The sequence below is a fragment of the Aulostomus chinensis genome, chromosome 14, assembly GCF_037954235.1.
Source record: "Aulostomus chinensis isolate RoL2024-O1b breed Wild chromosome 14, RoL_Achi_v1.0, whole genome shotgun sequence".
In the NCBI taxonomy this organism is placed as follows: domain Eukaryota; kingdom Metazoa; phylum Chordata; class Actinopteri; order Syngnathiformes; family Aulostomidae; genus Aulostomus; species Aulostomus chinensis.
Window position 1 is genome coordinate 20,229,233 of NC_141333.1, and position 20,180 is coordinate 20,249,412.

A 20,180-nucleotide genomic window follows, 5' to 3' on the forward strand; every position below is an offset into this window, starting at 1 on the left:
GAGTCACAGCACCTCCTATCACCATGGCCGAGGTACTTGGAGCAACTACCCTGGATCCCAACCTTACAGTCATGGCGCTGCTTTCGCTGCCACCTCCCATAAGAGCACCGTCAAGCCGATCATCCGGCTCCTCTCGCCATAGCAAGGTGAAAACCTAAGACAGCTCTGACTCATTCATGAAGCGGTCCTTGATCGAGGGGCTATCTGAGCTACAGAGTGCCCTGTTGGAGGAACAGGTAAAGCGCATGGAGGTAGCCGAGGTGCAGAGGCGGATCATGGAGCAGACACTGGTCAATGAGTAGTGTCGTTCTCTAGATAAAGAAGCACAAGTTGCCCTAAACTAAATTTAAATAACAAGTGCTCCTCAGAGAACAAGAGAGGCAGACACGATTGCTGGACAAGAGAGAAGGCCTACAAGTCTAAAGAGGCAATCACCAGACATCATATTCTGCAGTGACGACTGAAGGAAAAGGAGATGGAGTTAGTACAAGCAACTCTTATCACATCCTTCCTGAAAGAAGAAGGGATTAAGAGTCATCCTTCATCCAGGCCCCTCAGTGAATGTGAGGACCACCCAAGCCTCTCAATTGGGGACCAGCCTCTCCCACCCTACATACAAGGTGCACCTGGACCTAGGCACTCAACACCATCTACCCAAGCTCCACAACCAGTCCTCAGTGCAGCCGTTGGGCCACCCACCTCTGCTCCTCTCCCATCAGTTCAAGCCCAGCCTGCTCTACAAGTGAGAGCAGCTACTGCTACTGGTATGCTCACCCAATCATCATCAACATACACCACCATGAGCTCTCCTGTTCCTGCTGTCTCAAACTCAGCTCTGCAGCCACACCCCAACCACACAGTGGGTGGTCCAACACCTCATTCTCTGCCACCATCCATATCACATTATATGGCCCCTTGAGCCAACCACAGATGGTCTACCACCAAGCTCAGATCCAGCATGTGCCTCCAGCAGTCCCACAGCAACAGCCAGTGTTTCAGGCTGCTGCTCCCTTGCCTCATCCTTACCCTGCCATACCACCTTTGCCACAACAGGTGGCAGCACCACCTCCAGGTTACTATGCAGCCCCAGCCACAGACCTCATGGAGCTCCTGGTTGCCACCTACTATGGCCTTCCGAGACCTGCTCTTCCTTATTTCACCTCTGACAAAGAGTCAGACTTTGCCCTGCTCAAGATGGCTTTGGACAGTCTACTCAACACACATGCCCAGCTTACAGAGCAGTTCAAATATCAGGTCCTTCTCGATCACCTGAAGTTGCCCAGTGCCTACAAGCTTGCCGAAGCCTATATGCACGACCCTCAGCCTTCCAAGACAAATATGGAAAGCTGCGCCAGCTCATGCAGAGTGAGTTGGATACCTTCTAGGGCTGCACAATTAATAGTTAAAAAAATCACAATCTCGATTTATACTTGTATGCGATTTAGACGGCCCGGAGCCGGTTTTCACATACACACCCATTCAAAACCTGTACTGTTCTTGCTGTTAATGAGCACGCGCAATATGCGCATTATGTGCATAATGCACATAATCTAATTTCACCCCCTGAACATGCATGAAATTCGCTGAAATTCACCACACTTGTCCGGTCTGGTGACACATTCATTAATCTAAAAAAAAAAAAAAGCTGCAAGAAGCGTTGTTAGGTCCTGAACCTCTGCGCGCTGGGTGCCAAACGCCGGCCCGAATCCAACGGTTTAAATAGCAAATCCCTGGGCCTTGTAGTTTTGGAGATAGAAGGCCTGAGTCTGATGCAGAGTGTGAGTGCAGAGCTGAGAGCTGGCCCTTTAAGAACCCCTCCCCCACTGCTCTCTGCTGTCTGTATCAGAGTGGAGAGCAGAGGAGGATTTGGACATTTTTAGTGTGTCAAAATCAGATAGCTCTGCATATGTTGGGCAAAAGTGGCACATAATACCATATTTTTGTAGGGATTTTTGTCAGGAATACAGTGATGTGTATTTTGAAGCTGTGGGAGTTTTAGTTTACATGTGAGAAGCGAGTGTTTGAGAGTATGTACCATGAGAGCAGACGGGGGCCCATTGGTTTCCATTGTAAGGTGAAAAGTGTAAAAAGTGTCTCCCCCACTTTGAGGGCTTATAAAACCCAAACCGTTTACGCTATATAAAAACTTTTAACAACTTTTTATCAGCAGAGTTTGGAGAGTCATGAAGTTTTGGAAGTGATACCATGAATGCCCTAGGAGGAGATAGCGTTTGTTTGGGGCGCAAAATTGTCTGAAATTGGACATTCATGTCCAAATTGTGGACGTCCTGTTAGAGTTAGGTCACGAGTATCTGTGTACGATTTGTCCGTCTTGAAGAGACAAATAAAACGGTGTTGGTCCCATGTCTGTAGGATATTCCTAAAGGCTGTGGCATGTTTTTTTGTGTATTTAGGTGGCGCTATTGAGTAGAGCGCAGCTTTTTTGTTTAATTAGCACATTTTTAGCCACATCCCATGTGTGTACCAAATTTGGTGAGTTTTTGAGTATGTTTAGGGGGTCAAATTAACTTTTGAAGTGGCGAGTGTGTCGAGCAAACATAACAGGGTCTTCGCCCCGGAGTACCTCCGGGCTCAGGCCCCCCAAAAAACAAAAAAGTCTATGGCGCCACCTACAGAGCCACACGGGCCTGAGCCTGAATGTACTTCAGGCGAAGACCCTATTATGTTTGCTCGGCAGAGCAACACATTAGCAGCACTAAAAACAGTAAGGGCATTAATGGTATCGCTTCCAAACTTTCACACATCACTCTCCCAACTGTGCTGATTGACATTTGCTTAAGGTTTTTATATGAATTACTCGGTTTGGATTTTATAAGCCGTCAAAGTGGGGGAGACACGTTTCACGCTTACAATGGAAACCTATGGGGAGACCGTGTCTTCTCAGGGTACATACTGTCAAACAAATGCTTCTCACGTCTACACCATACATCCCACAGCTTTTACAAACACACCACTGCATTCCTGACAAAAATCCCTACAAAAATATGGTATTATGTGTCACTCTTGACCAACGTATGCCGACTTATTTCACTTTTACACACTACAATTCTGGTGCTCCTCCTCTCTCTCCACTCTAGCACAGATCATAGACAGAGCAGTGGGGGAGGGGTTCTTAAAGGGCCAGCTCTCAGCTCTGCTCTCCACTAGAGCACAGATCAAAGACAGAGCAGTGGGGGAGGGGTTCTTAAAGGGCCAGCTCTCAACTCTGCTCTCACTCTAGCACAGATCAAAGACAGAGCAGTGGGGGAGGTGTTCTTAAAGGGCCAGCTCTCAGCTCTGCTCTCACTCTAGCACAGATCAAAGACAGAGCAGTGGGGGAGGGGTTCTTAAAGGGCCAGCTCTCAGCTCTGCTCTCACTCTAGCACAGATCAAAGACAGAGCAGTGGGGGAGGGGTTCTTAAAGGGCCAGCTCTCAGCTCTGCTCTCACTCTAGCACAGATCAAAGACAGAGCAGTGGGGGAGGGGTTCTTAAAGGGCCAGCTCTCAGCTCTGCTCTCCACTCTAGCACAGATCAGAGACAGAGCAGTGGGGGAGGGGTTCTTCAAGGGCCAGCTCTCCGCTCTGCTCTCTCTCTAGCACAGCTCAAAGACAGAGCAGTGGGGGAGGGGTTCTTAAAGGGCCAGCTCTCAGCTCTGCTCTCACTCTAGCACAGATCAGAGACAGAGCAGTGGGGGAGGGGTTCTTAAAGGGCCAGCTCTCAGCTCTGCTCTCACTCTAGCACAGATCAAAGACAGAGCAGTGGGGGAGGGGTTCTTAAAGGGCCAGCTCTCAGCTCTGCTCTCACTCTAGCACAGATCAAAGACAGAGCAGTGGGGGAGGGGTTCTTAAAGGGCCAGCTCTCAGCTCTGCTCTCCACTCTAGCACAGATCAGAGACAGAGCAGTGGGGGAGGGGTTCTTAAAGGGCCAGCTCTCAGCTCTGCTCTCTCTCTCTGATCAGACTCAGGCTTTCACTCCTAAACTACAAGGCATAGACATTTGCCAAATACACCGTTGGATTTGGGCCGGCGTCAACGCCCGCGCGGGGGCTCAGGCCCTAACAACGCTGCTTGCAGCTTTAATTAGGGCTATTATGTTTGCTCGTTTTACATATTTTTTGCTCTCTGTGTTGTTGTTCTTGTTTCCTGGCATCATACAGTACACACAAAAAAAGTTAATATGTTAAGGCTTGAAAAAAAAAGCAAAAATAAAAGGTCTAATCTCATGTTAAGAGAGAAGATCATTGACCATGACTTTGTCAGATCATGTTTTAAAAGTGCAATGTTGTAATCTTGTTATGTTTTTATAATGTTTTACCTGCACTTTTTTTTATTGGTCTGAAAGATGTTTCAAACAATAAAAATGAAGGCACTGAAGTTTTGTCTTCAGTGTTTTTGTAAATTTCGTTTCATTTTCTAATGTATTATAATAATCATAATATTTAAAAAGTATTAATTATTGTATTGGATAAGAATGAGTTGCACCAACACATTGAGGTTATGTTAGTTTGAGTTGGACAAATGTAAATCAATTTGACTTATTCAAAGTATGTATTTTGTCTTTGCTTTATTTCATAAAATTTAGTTGGACTAATTGTAAAACATTACTTTCATAAAATATACATTTTTTTAGTTGGGGCTACACACACACACACATATATATATATATATATATATGATGTGGAAAAACTTTCCACGATTGAATTGTGTTCAAATGATTGTTTTTTTTTTTGAGTGTAGAAAACTGTTCGCTCCGTCCTTTGCTGAACGATCAAAGTGATACAAAGCACACAGTTTTCCTCACTAAACCTGCATGAGCATAACTACGTCATAAGCTTGCATGACTGCTAGCGCTCTGAAGATTTCCTATCTCTATTTCTAATGCATGTATGCAATTCTAACCTCCTAAACAATGCAAACTAAACATATGACTAAATTCAAAACTGCACATCACAAAATGCAATAACTACAATAATCAATTGGCTTAAATCTAAATTTAAATAACAATGTGGAAAATGGCACTAACAGGACCTCAAGGTGGAGGTCAAGCAGCGTACGGCCACCCTCCAGAAGAGTGTGGGCCAGACAGGTGGGGGTCAGGAAGAGGGGCACCTGACAGAATTTGAGCAGCGGGTGGCGGCAGTCACGGGCAGCACCTCTGTGGGGGGATTATTGCCGCCACCCACGCTGAATCCGAGAGCCTGGATGGTAAGTGGCAAACCATTTCTTACACAATATTTCCACATGGTTTGCCACAGATGTGCCACAACAAATACACAAAATCAGCCATTTAAATAAACCAATATGTTTTACAGAAATTGATCCATCAGCCATTCTGCCGACATGCAGCATCCCTGCCAGCTGCCGCGCCAGCCCGTCGTTGGCTCAGAGTCATCCACCAGGACCATTCGGGCCAGCCCATTCCCCGGCCCCAGCACAAGCACCAGGCCGACAAGCGGCAGACGGTCCTGCAGCCCACCCGGACACCACAGATCCAGTGGGAGGGTCCTCACACAGGCGGTCCTGCAGTCGCAGAAGGACATTATTAGGGGAATAACAGGGATCAACGAGCGGCTCGACCGCCTGATAAATGTTCTGGAACATTTCGTGGACAAAATCTGGCTTAGGCTGGCTTCATGAATCGTGCAGTAGCTTCTTACCCATTCATATTGTGGAAATGAAATACTTGCATGCGAGGATGGCTACCCGGCAGGGATCGGCGTCCATCCCGCCAGCCTCTGCGCATTATAGATCATCTGCACATTGATGGAGTGGAAACCCTTACGATGAACGTAAGCGTGTTCCTCATGAGACGGCACTTTTATGACAACATGAGTGCTGTCAGTGGCTCCGATTACATTTGAGAATCCAGCTATTGCTGCAAATTGTGCTTTAATATTGGCCTGTTCATCCGCACCGGAGGGGAATTTAATGTACTTGCTAGAGAGGCGGATGATCAGGTCCACCACCCAGGGCATGGCCCGGCTGAGGTTCGACTGGCTCCACCATCTCCCGCAAGGAGGAGCCAGTGGCCAAGAAGCCGAGCATGCTCATCAACAGTGTCGGTGCTGGAGTGCCGGTTGCAGCTCCTCACAAATTTGCAGGAGGATGGCCCGCGGTGGCCTGAACCGGCTCATCGGCCACTCATCTGAATTGTGCAGCAGATCCCCCCGCTCCAATGAAATCTTGCTCCCGTCTTTTTGCAGTTTGCCATGTCCTCCAACAGCGCAAGTGCAGCCATTGTTGAAAGTTGCACATTCAGCACAATCATGAAGGCTCTTTTATAGCCACTTAAGTAATGCCAACAAGTGTTTGTGTTTGTGTTGAAGGTTTTTTTGATCGAACACCACCACAGGGTGTCGCCAACAGACCAAAGGGCAGTTAACACAAGAATTGGCTTTCTGCCAGCTTCTACGGCACCTCCGGAGTTGGCATGAAACAGCACAAGAATCGACAAACTTTTCGCCTTGATACATCTGAACGTGAGCGTCGATCCTGACGTATGCAAGTTTTTCTTGCGTAAACCACATTGATACATGAGAACCCTGGTTCCCACATGGCAGGATGCTAAAGTTCTCGAGGCAATCAACAATACACTCAGCCCACTGACAGATTTCACAGATGCCCTGTCAGGAGAGCAATATGTGAGCATCTCCTCAGTGAAATCGGTTCCCCACCTCTTTGAAACATCAGTTGTGGCTGTGCAGGAAGATGACTTGGATCTCACCCGATCAATTAAGTCAAAAATCCTGGGGTACCTTCAGGAAAAGTACAGTAATCCAAATACACAGGAGCTGCTAGACATTGCCACATCTCCTCATCCAAGATTCAAGACGGACTACATTTGTGAGGACAAAAAAAAACACTGTCAAGGCCAGACTGACACATGAGATGACTGGCATAACTTCAGTTGTGGTAATTATGTTTACATCAGATAACACTCATAATGATACTCACATATTTTAAATGGTTAGAAAAATTAGATATTGTACTTAAATGTTGAAGTGATATGACATTGTGATGCTAAATAAAATATTAAGATGAGCTTTGTTACTTATCTTCTCTCTTTTAAAGCAAAGTCCGGCCTCAACTGCACCCCCAACCACGCCCATGAAGAAGAGCCAAAAGACCATAGGCAGCTCCCTTAAAGCAGCAAAAGGCAATGATGTGGTGTCCAAGCCTGTGCAAGATGTTGCCTCAGAACTACAGTCATATCTGCTCTCAAGCAACATTGACAGTGAAGCGGACCCCTTGGTCTGGTGCAGGGAACATAAGGGAGAATTTCCAAGACTGTCTGTACTGGCCAAGAAATACCTCTGCATTCCTGCCACAAGTTGCCCTTCTGAAAGGGTTTTCAGCACAGGGGGGAACATTGTAACATGTCTCCGTTCATCACTGAAGCCTCAAAATGTTGACCAACTTGTGTTCTTGGCAAAGAACCTTTAAGCAGCTGGCTGCATAAAATAAGGACTATGTTCTCTCCTGTGGTCCTGCCATGGTCAACTATCATGTTGTCATGTTCGATGTTATATTTTGTTAACAATTGTGGTTTACATTTTAAGAAACATATCTACCTCCCTCGTCACCTAACACAGAAAAAAATATTGCTCAAAATTGTTGTTATTGTTAAAATTATTCAAAGGTTGTGTACGTAAGAGAAGACAAGAGTCATTTATTGTTTTTATGTTCAGTGTCAGCTGTTGCAAAGTTGATGTGCCAGTAATAAGTGCAATAAATATTTATATTGGAAAAAAATACTGATTCTCATTTTATCCAGAATTGTACAGCCCTAGTACCCTCTTGAGCTCACCTCCCCTGAGATCTGGAGATCCAGAAGCATTTGACAACTTTGCCCTTTCAGTACAGGCCCTAGTGGTAATGCTTCGCTCCCTTGAAGGAGAGAATGGCATTGAACTGCGGTGCAGCTCGTAAGTCGATAGGCTGCTCAGCAAATTGCCTGCCAACTATTGAGATGGGTTCATGGAGTATAGCATTAACAGAAGCATCCTGAGGACCGGCACTGATCAGACCGATATGTTCAATGACTTTTCTGCTTGGCTTCAGCTGAAGTCCCAGGCAAAGTGTATTTCATCCAGAGCAGCACTCATGTTCCAGCACCAGCCTAAGTCAGTTAAGAGCCAAAGGAACCCACAGAGTCCTTCATCCAGTGTGTTCTACAATACAGAAAGCCAGGCTAAAGTACCTCTTCCAGACGCTACTCACAGTACCAAGTCGTACAAACCTAAGCCCAGTGTGACACCCTACGGTCCTCACTGCGACACCCGGGAACATCACCTCAGTTTGTGCCCTAAATTCAAAGAGCTATCTAAAGCAGAGATATCTGTGTGGATTAAAGACAGGCTGTTGGAGGAGTTGTAGGAACCATAAACCTGAGGCATGCAGGCTCAAGAAGCCCTGCCAAGTGTGCAAGAAAAAACACCTTATTGTGCTTCATGATGTGTGTCAACAAGACACTAAGAGGGTCCTAATGGTCAATGCTGCTCCTGACAACATCTATGTTGACCGGCCAAGTCGTCCACAGACAGCCATGCTGAAGTTGGTGAAGGTATGCCTGCACAACGCTGAGTACTCTAGAAGGGTTTGCTATCCCTTGACGATGGATCCGGGAGAACCCTCATCCTTTCCCCAGCGGTCGGGCAGCTCCCCTGAACTAAAGAGCCAGAAACCCTGCCTTTGTGTACTGTCTGCCATGAGGTGTGTCTTTTGCAAGGAGCTTCAGTCTGGTTTGACATCTCCCCAGTTCATGCCCCTAAACCAGAAGTCTGCAACCTTTTTTGTCAAAAGAGCCATTTTGCCCCCTCTTTCGCCAAAGAAAAACAGTCTGGAGCCGCACAACACAACTTATAAACTTTTAAAAGCTTTAATATTATTTTAAACTTTCCCTTTAACAAACACTTACACAGTGTTACAACCACTGAATAAAACAAACAGAAGTGCAGTGTGCATGTGTGGGCCTACTCTGAAATAAATAAAAGTGAACTATGCAGGCCTATTTGAGTCCTTCCTATATTTTTTCTTTGCAGAGGCATTCCTCTAATTTTCTGATCAATTTCCTCTTTGTTTTTGAAGTATATATAAAAAACAATTTTGAGTTTCATACATTTAATTTCCTGCATTCTGGTGGATTATGAGACACCCATTTTCCCTTTTATCAGGTGTGCCGCCAGGATTCAATCCTGCCACTCCCAATATGCGCACACAAATCTACCGTATCGTGTGTGCACACTCACTCACTGCACTGTTGGTGTTACCATTTGTAGGTCTATAGAAAAAAAGACAAATTGCCAGGAATAACAGTAGCTAGATTTTAGAAGATAGCCGTCGGTGGTAAACTTGCACAGTTACCACCAACGGCTTGTGACAAGGTAGCCCAGGCAATGCACTGTCAGGGCTACCCAAAACCGGGCTAAGCTAGTTAATGTTAGCTAGCTAGCTAATTTTCTTTATAATTCCGGTTACAGCATACAGCTCATATACAGAATAGGGTTTCCTTTGCGTAACGTTAGCTTGCTAGCTAAATTAGCTGTGTTACTCCAACACAGAGGGGACCCAAGTCTGATCACTTTGAAGCAAAAATCCTTTCAATTTATTACATCGGATTTTGTAAACACTCAAATAAGTAACGGTAACTTTACTGTAGCTAGCTAACGTTAGGTCCATCTGTTTCAGTGAGTCAGTGAGTGTTTACAGAATTGCGATTATTAAAATTGGGTTATAACAAAAAATGAGAAGGTCTAATCTTTCCATGGATGGTTGCAAACGATTCCTGGTGCAATTTTATAAAAAGGAGAGTTGGACTTATGGACTTTCTAAAGGATTTCTGAGGGAATTCAAAACTTACATCATCAGATGGGTAGCTCTGTCTCCTACTTTATATAGCCAGACCTGACTGCGAGCGAAAGCGAAGTGCAGGGGGAGATTGGAAAAGGCGGGCCAAGCGACAAAAATGGTATGTGCCAAAAGAGGGGTGTATGAATTTTCTGAAAACCATTTAAGCTATATCTAACGCATAATATGACTGTTTAGAGCCTTTGTGCGATTATAAAAGCCTATTTTGGTGAAGAAGTTATCATTCGTGGTATTTTTGGGGGGACAAATTCACCTTTTGTAAATATTGGGGGGGACTTGTACCCTGTAAACCCCCCTAAATCTACGCCCTTGACGCCTTCACTGTCAATGAGCAGAGACTGTCTGAACATAGCTATCCTGTCAAATCCCTGATGCGTAATTACTCCCATCTGCAAGGTCTACCACTCCCAAAGGTGAACAAGGTCCAACCACTTCTGCTCTGACTTCCCAAACCTGCTTGTTCCCAAACAGCCCGTCCAAGTTGGACCTCCTGGGAGTCCCCTAATTGTGTGTACTGCCCTTGTTTGGACACTGCAAGGCCCAGCCAACCTAAGGAGCACTGGTGAACACCCACAGTGATATTTCACTACGTCTCCCAACTCAGAGCAGCAGCAGCATGTCAAACATCTGTGGGAAGTGGACATAACCCCCTATGCCAGCAACATGCTCTAAAGAAGATCAGCAGGCCCTTGAGCTGCTCAAGCAGTGTACAGTCAAAGTAGAAATGGACGGAGTAACCAGGTACACAACTCCACTTCTGAGATGAAAGATGAGCCCCACACTTTGGGCTCCAAAGCATGTATTACTCCCACCGCTAAGGAGTACAGAACACAGACTGGCCAAAGACACTGTGCCAGCTAAAACCTATTGTCAACAGGTAAAGAAACTGGAACAGTCAGGTTATGCCAAACCAATATCTCCTGAGACCGTTGACAGTTCCACCGAGTCCTGGTATCTGCCACACCATGTTGTCCACCACAATGGGAAGGCAAGGATTGTTTACAACTGTTCCTAACAGCATAATGGCCAAAGCCTCAATAACCAACTCCTGCCTGGTCCAACCTTAGGTCCTACCCTCAGTGGAGTACTTATGCGGTTCAGAGAACATTGCCTGGCCATAAGTGACGACATCAAAATGATGTTCCATCAAGTTTGCCTGCTACCAGAAGACAAGCCTCTTCTTTGTTTTCTCCAGAGAGTATGAAGAGAGAGAGGAACCAATGGTGTATGAGTGGCAGGTCTTGCTGTTCGGGATGACATGCAGCCCTTGCTGTGTCACTTTTGCCCCCCAGAGGCATGTGAGAGACAGTAGCAGCGGTCATGAGGACATTCTACACCTTGTGGAGAATGCTTTCTACATTGACAACTGTTTAACCGGTGTCACGAGTGCTGACAAAGCCAAGAGTATCATCGACAGGATGCGCAAACATCTTTCAGCAGGAGGCTCTGACATAAGGCAGTGGGCCAGCAACAAACCCTCAGCTGTTGAACACCTCCCAGCAGAAGCCAAAGCAGTGAACACCGAACTGTGGCTCTCTCAGCACCAGAACAATCTGGAAAAACCCACCTTGGGCCTTCGCTGTAACTTCCTCACTGATCACCTTACCGCCATTGACCAGTAGTGCATTCACAGCCAACTCTGAGGAATATCTATAAGGTAGTGGCAACCCAATATGATCCCCTCGGATACCTCATTCCATTCACCATCCAAGCAAAGCTCCTCATCCAAGACCTGTGGTAAGTGGGAGTTGTTTGGGACAGTCCAATCCAACTAGAAGCTTTGCTGAAGAGCTGGCCTCAATGGGAGGGTGAACTTGTCCACCTTCCTCAGGTGGCGATCCCCAGATGCTATGTTCCACCTGTGGCAGACACTGAGGCACACATCTTCTGTGATGCTTCTGAAAGAGCCTATGGGGCAGTTGCATATTTCCGCACCCATGATCACCACGATGGGATCCATGTGTCATTTGTTCTGGCTCTATCCAGAGTGGGCCCACGCAAACAGCTGTGCATACCATGCCTTGAATTGTGTGCAGCTTTGGCTGGAGCCCAGCTGGCTAAAGTCACTGACTCCACAATAGTGTTAGCATGGCTCAACTCCGACTCATGGTGCTACAAAGTCTTTGTGGGTACTAGAGTTGATCAACCTGGCAGTACGTTGGTACCACGGATAACCCAGCCGGCGACTTAACTTGCGGTAAACCTTTGCTCGAATTTGGCCAGCCAAACCGATGGAGTCAAGGTCCACCTTTTCTCCTACGACGTCCACATTCCTGGCCAGTGCTTCAGCTTGATCTTGAACAAGAAGGGGACGAGGATGAACTCCAAAAGACAGTGTACTGTGGAGCCACCACCTGCTCTCCAACCACAAAGCCTATGTCCAACATAGACAAATGGGAAAGTCTCATCAAAGCCACCAATGAGAGCCTGTATGGGGCAGCTAACGACCCGAGCAGTCCCACCACAACAGCTGCTGAAGCCCAAGCAGCTGAGTTACAGGTCCTCAGACAAGCCCAGATTGAGTCCTTTCCTGAAGAGGTGGAAATGCTCGCTGCGGGTAAGCCCGTCTCCAAGCAGAGTCCCCTGCTCATGCTCCAGAGTACAATGAAGCCATTGGTCTGGTGAGAGTGGGAGGCAGACTTCGTAGAGCAAAGGATCTTGACCCAGATGTCATCTATCCTATTGTTCTTGATCCAACACATCATGTCACGAAGCTGCTCTTCAAGAAATATGAAGGCTATCTTTTACATCCTGGTCCTGAGCGGGTTTTTGCCGAGATACAGTGAAGGTACTGGATCCTCCGGGGAAGACAGGCCATCAAGCATCACCAGCACAGCTGTGTTGAATGTCAGAAGTGGCGTGCATCTCCAGTGACCCCTCAGATGGCAGAGAGCTTCCTGCCAGACTGCGCTTGTACAAGCCACCTTTCTGGTCAACTGGAGTTGACTGTTTTGGTCCTTACAACGTCAAGGTGGGTCAACGCACAGAGAATCGCTGGGGGCTGATTTTCAAGTGCATGACAACAAGCTGTGTGCACCTCAATCTACTGGCGAGCATAGACACTGATGCCTTCTTGATGGCCCTCCATCGCTTCATTGCCCTTCATGGCAAGCCATTCAAGGTTCTGGCTGACAGAGGAACCAACTTCCAGGGTGGAGCTGCTGAGCTACAGGCCAGCTTTGCTGCTCTGGAGGTCCCTCTCCAAGAACAGCTAGTAGGACAGAAGATTGAGTTCTGTTTTAATCTCCCTGGTTCTTCACACTTCAGGGGGATGTGGGAACGAGAGATCAAGTCGATTAAAGCAGCTCTCCAAGTTGTTCTCCAAGACCACATCGTCACCTAACCTGTACTGAAAACTGTGCTGATTGAAGTGGAAGGAATGCTCAACGCAAAGCCACTCGGATACGTCTCCTCCGATGCTGCTGATCCTGATCCAGTCATACTGAATCTACTGCTTATGGGACATCGTGATGCATCACTTCCGCAGGCTGTCTATGCATCCAGCAATCTTCTTAGCAGAAGAGGATGGCACCACAGCCAGATCCTGGCAGACCATTTCTGGTCCAACTTCATCCGTTGCCACTTCCCAGATCTTCAGAAGCAGTCAAGGTGGCACAAGGACACCGACAAACTAACTACTGGTCAGGTGGTCATGGTGGTTGATTCACGACTACCCCGAGGCCAGTGGTTGATTGGCAGGGTGTTGAAGACCTGTCCAGGCTCAGATGGAAGAATCAGGGCGGCGGAAGTAGAGATTAAGGGACAGAACTACCTGTGCCCAGTCGTGCATCTTGTGCGGCTACTGCCCTGGGAAGATGAAGAGGACGGTGACAATAAGCCTTTCCTTTAGGGTTCAAATTTAATGCTAAATTTGGGGGCGACTGTGTCGGAAAGTCTTTATTTTGATGTGGTTCCTTTATTTTGAAATGCTAGTTTTCTGATGTCACATCCGCTTACAGTGCATCTAGTTCTCCACTCACCTGTGCTCCCCACCAACACCTGCAGCTCATCCCTGTCATCAGCCCAGGTATAAAAGCTCCAGCTCCACACACACCAGTTGCCTGATTGTCTTTGCATTATGCAAGCCCTTTCAGCACTCTGTTCTGGACTGATCACCTGTTCCCGCACTGCCCCTGCCTGCTGGCCTTGCCTTCGGACTGATTGTAAGTTTTCGACCCATTTCTGCTCTGATCCTGTCTGCTGGTCTGATCCCTGGCAATCGAACTCAACCTCGCCTTCCATCCCTGACATCGAGCTGCCTGTCCGAGTGTTTCCTGTTTGGCTTTCTGATTTTGATTTCCCACCTGTCCCCTGACTCTCCAATGTGTGACTTTAAAGATGCTACCCTGCGCGTCATTGCATTGTGACCAAGAGGCAGAGCAGCCTGTTTCCCCATTGCTGTTTAGTTCAGCACCAGGAGCAAGTCACAGCATTGGTGTCCCACATGAAAGGTAGCTTGTTAAAAAAAAAAAAATGTTTTGAGCCCCTCTGAGAAAATTAAATGCCCACCCACCACCCACCAATTTCAACTGGGTGAGATGAAGGTCATGTCATATTTTCAAAGCTCCAAAACAAGTGAGTTAGTGGGTCAACCTCAGCCTTACTTCGTTATTTCATTGTATAATAACATTGGCTCATACTGTCAGTCTATTAACCCAATATTGTATATAAATCCATTCTTGTAATCTCATGTTCCCAAATCTTAGCTGGAACATGATTTTAAATGACCAAATAATAAAATTTGAAAATGAGACAGTTTCTGGGAGCTATGTTAAGAAAATTCTTATTAATAAGGCTTGGAGTGTCTGTGATCAGGTGGCACAGTGGTGCAGTGGTTAGCACTGTCCCCTCACAGCAAGAAGTTTCCAGGTTCAGTTCACACACACATGGGGTCTGTGTGAACTTAACATGTTGTTCCTATGCCTGTGTGGGTTCTCTCCGGGTACTCCAGCTTCATCTCACAGTCCAAAGACATACAAGAGGGGACTAGGCTAATTGGATACTCTAAACTGAACGTAGGTATGATTGTGAGTGTGAATTGTTGTCTGTCTATATGTGTTGGCTCTGCGATGGACTGGCGACCTGTCCAGGGTGTACTCCGCCTCTCGCCCGTAGCCACTGGGATAGGCTCCAGCACCCCCACGACCCATAACAGGAATAAGCAGAAGACAATGGATGGATGGATGGATGGATGGGTGTCCCTGATTAGAGGTAGATCCAAGACATTCTGAAGAGATAATATAACATAAACTCTTCTTTCAGGACAAATCACTGTAAATATAAGCATGAAAGGACAAACAAACAATATTGTCACTAAATTAAAGAAAACAAATCAAAACAAAAACTAATCTCTGGAAACAAATGTTTGAGTAGAGAGTAAATAATCCACCAAATTTAAAACAATAAAAGCCATATTGTCACAGTCATAGCGGTGAGGTTATCTTGTCTGGGTTTATTGTCTTGTGTTTATTTCTCTGTTATTTTTGAAGAATTAATTTCCCTCTCATTTCAGTGCACCAGCCTCTCCTCCTGTTGTCATCCTCCATTCCCCGGTCCTGTCAGTCAGCGTCTGCCCCGCCCGCTCTTGTGTCTCATTTCGCTGATTCCGCGCTTCCCTAGCACACCCCGCACACCTGTCCTCCATCAGTGTGATTAGCTCCTCGTGTATATATGTCTCTGTCTTCCCCTGTCACGTCGCAGAAGTGTTGTTCGTTGTCGACCACGGAAGCCCCACAGTCACAGAGTTATTTTGAATCCAAGTCAAGAGCCTGTTTATTTTTGTAAATTTTCATAGTCAGGTTAGAAGTAGTTATTGATAAGATCAGTTTGAGTTTGAAAGTTTAATTTCTAGTCACAGTGTGGTCATGTTGTGATTCATTTGTTATAGGTTTCTCAGCCCTCCTCTATTGAGCGAGCTTTTGTTTTCGTGTCTACTAATAGAGTAGCCAGTGGGGCATAGCTAGAGTTTTATTTCAGCCAGAGACAGAGTAGTCAGCTGCGCTTTACCTTTTGTAGAGTAGATTTTTGTTAGTTTCTCTTAATAAATATCCCCCCTTCATGAATTTTTTTCCCCTCTTTTAGATCCATAGCCATTAGCCCAGTAGTCAGAGAGTGTGAGTGCGTGAGAAGCTTCATTTAGTTTACATAGCCCGCTCCTCTGACTTTGGTGATCCACCAGTAAAGCTTGTTTCTTTACTGCTATTGTACCTGGGTCCTCCTTTGAGTCCTGTCCTGACACATAAACTTTTCCCCCTTGTTTGTTGTCATGCAAATGGAATGTCTTTAGAATAGAAACAGTACATTTTGTCTTACCTGTTGATTTAAGATGTTTACAAAAAAACAGTTAAAGCCTGGCTTTACATTATAGGAACCATTTCAGGCTATGGTATGGGCATCACAACGTATCCACCTGAACACACACCTCTCGGTCAAGGCCTGCTGCCACTGTGATGATATCACCCGTTTTGTTATTAATGGTGAACATGTTTGATGAGGTGCTTTGGGGATTTTGGGAAAGGATCTTGTATCGCAGCATCCCATTTGCTGTTTTGGGATCATCTCTGTCCACTGCTGTCACTGTCATCACATAGGATCCTGGAGGGACACGCAACAAAATATGAGTTATTGGAACAGAAGTTAAAAATAGGGGCACGTGTGTATGTGTTTGAGATGTTACCAGGCTTGGATCCCTCTGGTACAGAGCCATTGAAGAGGGTGTACATGAACTCAGGTCTGTTGTCATTCTGGTCGATGACATTGATGACAATGTCAATGGGGTTCTCCACCTGATTTCCATTCAGGTCCACAGCGTGGGCTCGCAACTGTGCACATACAAATGCAAGCTACATTAGTGTTAGGGTTGAGCTTCTTTTTTTAAGTAAAATGGCAAATGTTCAAAGTGAGCATCAGTGTCCATTACTTTGTGAGGCTATACTTAGGCAATAAAGTACTTTATGAAACATAGCACCAGCATGCTGTATAAATAATTTTTTGAAAAAGGTTATATTTAATCTGGTGTGCAATGGGAATGTTAACATGATTCATGGCAATTTATCCAGCAGCTGAGATTTTTTATGCACAAAACACAAGTTAATATTTGTGCATATCAGCTTGTGGTGGACACTGGGAAGAAAAACTGGGAAGTAGAATAAAGTTATTGAATGATACAAAGTTTGGTAATTGTTTGCATATTTAAAAATTTAAGAATTTCCAGTTTGTGTTGCTTCAATAAAGTTATTTCAACTGGAAAATAAAAAAGTTAAGTTAATAATTAATCTTTACTCTCTATAATTAATCTTCCAATAGTAATAGTTCAAAAGCAAAGTTGGTTTATTTTGCCTATAATGGTGAAAGAGGAATGGTGCAGTTGATTTACTTAAAACTCTCCTATAATTCACTTTTAGTGTGAATGTGACATCTGTGTGAGAGAGTCTCCTTCATGAATAAACATATCAGCCGATCCCAGCTTTTAGTTTTGACTACATCCAATCACATGTAATATTCATCATGTGCTAAAAATGCAAATAACCCTGCTGCCCTGATTGGATCTCTGGACACATAAGCCCTGTGTACACCTGGTATTACAGTTTCGATTGCTTACACCACAGGTGTCCAAACTGGTCCAGTAAGGGCCAGCGTGGCTGCAGGTTTTCCTTCCACCTGAGCAAAAGCAACACCTGATTCTACTTAAATCAACTAAGCTGTGTCCTCACAGCTCATTTGTTGGGTCAGGTGTTGCTTTTGCTTGGTCAGAATGAAAACCTGCAGCCACGCTGGCCCTTACTGGACCAGTTTGGACACCCCTGGCTTACACACATTCTCTGAAAACAAGCCTCATGTTCTCAGAACTCTACACAAAAATCCAAAAACACACAATGGGCAAAACCCCCTCACTTCTGCAAAATGAAGCTTTACTTTCAAAACAATGTAATTTCTTCTCAAAATGATATTGTTTTCAAATGACAAACAAAAACCATCAAATGAGAAGACATTTATAAGAATCAGTTAAACACTGATGTGCTCAATGTAAAGCATTGATGAATGGAAAACACTTTTTCTGCATTCATCATAATGACTTAGGCCTTTTGTGTTTAGTGTTACACTTACTACACTTACTACAGACAGATGTGATATATTTTAGAATATAGTTTCATAACCAGAACAGACAAAAGAACGTAACAAATAAATATTTTATTTATCCCAACACCACAATGTACATCCTAACAACACAAAGTTGCAAATACAAAAGAGAAAAAAAAATGCAGTTACAGTAAAAAAAAAAAAAACAACCTATGCTGCATCCCGTCTTCTGTTCAGTTCTGGCCACAACACCTCATCCAGATCACAGGCAATGTTTTCCCTGGCCAAGCAGTGGGGGAAATATCGCCTGGCATGGTGAACCCAGCCATGAAAAGAATCAATTGTTATATCTCCACATGCATCTTCCATAGCTTGGAGAAGGGGTATACACATTTGTGGTTGTCGGTCATACACCTTCCATCTCAAGGCAGAAAAAATTCCTCGATCAAATTGAGGAATGGAGAATATGGAGGTAGATAAACAACTAAAAAGTGTGGGTGGGCAGTGAACCAGAGCAGCCCGGTGGAAACTTGCATTGTCCCAAATGACAACGTACAGTACCTGAGCTGCTCCGGGTCATCTATCTGATCTGGTGGAATGAGTGTGTTGTGTAGAGTGTCCAGGAATGTGATCAGATGGGCACTGTTATAGGGGCCGAGGGTAGCATGGTGATGGATGACGCCGTGGTGGTAAATCACTGCACACATTGTGATGTTCCCATCATGCTGGCCAGGGACTTCAACAATGGCACGCTGGCCTATGATGTTCCTTCCCCTCCTTTTTGTGAGGTTGAATCCAACCTCATCAATGAAGATGAACTGGTGCTCCACTGCAGCTGCCTCCAGCTCAAGGACTCTCTGAAACACACATGACAAGATCAGAAATAGACATGGAGTGGTCACTGTTGTGAAGCACAATTATTATGATTGCAACACTGAAACATGTATTGTGTATTAATAGTGTTGAGAGTGCATCAGTTGTGTGTTGTATAGGACTTACTTGCACATAGTTTTTCGCAATTCTTTGACTCTTTTTGAATTGCGTTTAAATGGCACTCTGTAGACCCACTTCAACCTCAAATTATTTCTGCGCAAGACACGGTCCAGTGTTGATAAACTGACCCTATCAATATTTTGAAATATGCCATTGTTAGGGCCTGAACCTGAAGGTACTATTATGTTTGCCCGATACACTCACCACTTCAAAAGTTAATTTGAACTCCTAAACATGCTTGAAAACTCACCAAATTTGGTACACACATCGGGTGCGGCGAAAAATTTGATAATTATATAAATAAGAAGTGCTCTACTCAATAGCGCCACCTAGATACACAAAAAAAACCACGCCACGGCCTGTAGGAATGTTCTACAGACATGGGACCAACACCGTTTTATTCGTCTCATCAAGACGGACAAATCATACGCAGACACCCCTGACCTAACTCTAACAGGATGTCCACAATTTGGACACGAATGTCCAATTTCAGACAATTTTGCGCCCCAAACAAATGCTATCTCCTCCTAGGGCGTTCATGGTATCACTTCCAAAACTTCATGACTCTCCAAACTCTGCTGATTAAGAGTTGTTAAAAGTTTTTATATAGCGTAAACGGTTTGGGTTTTATAAGCCCTCAAAGTGGGGGAGACACTTTTTACACTTTCCCCCTGCAATGGAAACTAATGGGGCACCTGTCTGCTACATACTTTCAAACACTCGCTTCTCACATGTAAACTAAAAGTCCCACAGCCTCAAAATACACACCACTGTATTCCTGACAAAAATCCCTATGAAAATGGTATTGTGTCCCACTTTTGCCCAACATATGCAGAGCTATTTGATATTGACACACTAAAAATGTCCAAATCCTCCTCTGCTCTCCACTCTGATACAGACAGCACAGAGCAGTGGGGGAGGGGTTCTTAAAGGGCCAGCTCTCAGCTCTGCTCTCCACTCTAGCACAGATCAAAGACAGAGCAGTGGGGGAGGGGTTCTTAAAGGGCCAGCTCTCAGCTCTGCTCTCACTCTAGCACAGATCAAAGACAGAGCAGTGGGGGAGGGGTTCTTAAAGGGCCAGCTCTCAGCTCTGCTCTCACTCTCTGATCAGACCCAGGCTTCTAACTCCTAAACTACAAGGCCTACAGATTTGCCAAATACACTGTTGGATTCAGGCCGGCGTCAACGACGCGGCCAGAGGCCGCACGGGGGCTCAGGCCCTAACAACGCTGCTTGCAGCT

General features: G+C 45.4%; 1 protein-coding gene across 4 annotated transcripts in view; it reads right to left on the bottom strand.

The window, feature by feature from the left end:
* LOC147250087 (cadherin-2-like) overlaps positions 1 to 20,180 on the bottom strand; it is a 188,926-nt gene that overhangs the window by 67,903 nt on the left and 100,843 nt on the right. For all 4 annotated transcript variants that reach the window (XM_086224202.1, XM_086224200.1, XM_086224203.1 and 1 more), the window contains 2 exons: positions 16,544 to 16,688; positions 16,289 to 16,461 (listed from right to left, as the gene is read on the bottom strand). In XM_086224202.1, the coding sequence (XP_086080328.1) occupies positions 16,289 to 16,461; positions 16,544 to 16,688 (318 nt within the window). The remainder of the gene's footprint in view (positions 1 to 16,288; positions 16,462 to 16,543; positions 16,689 to 20,180) is intronic.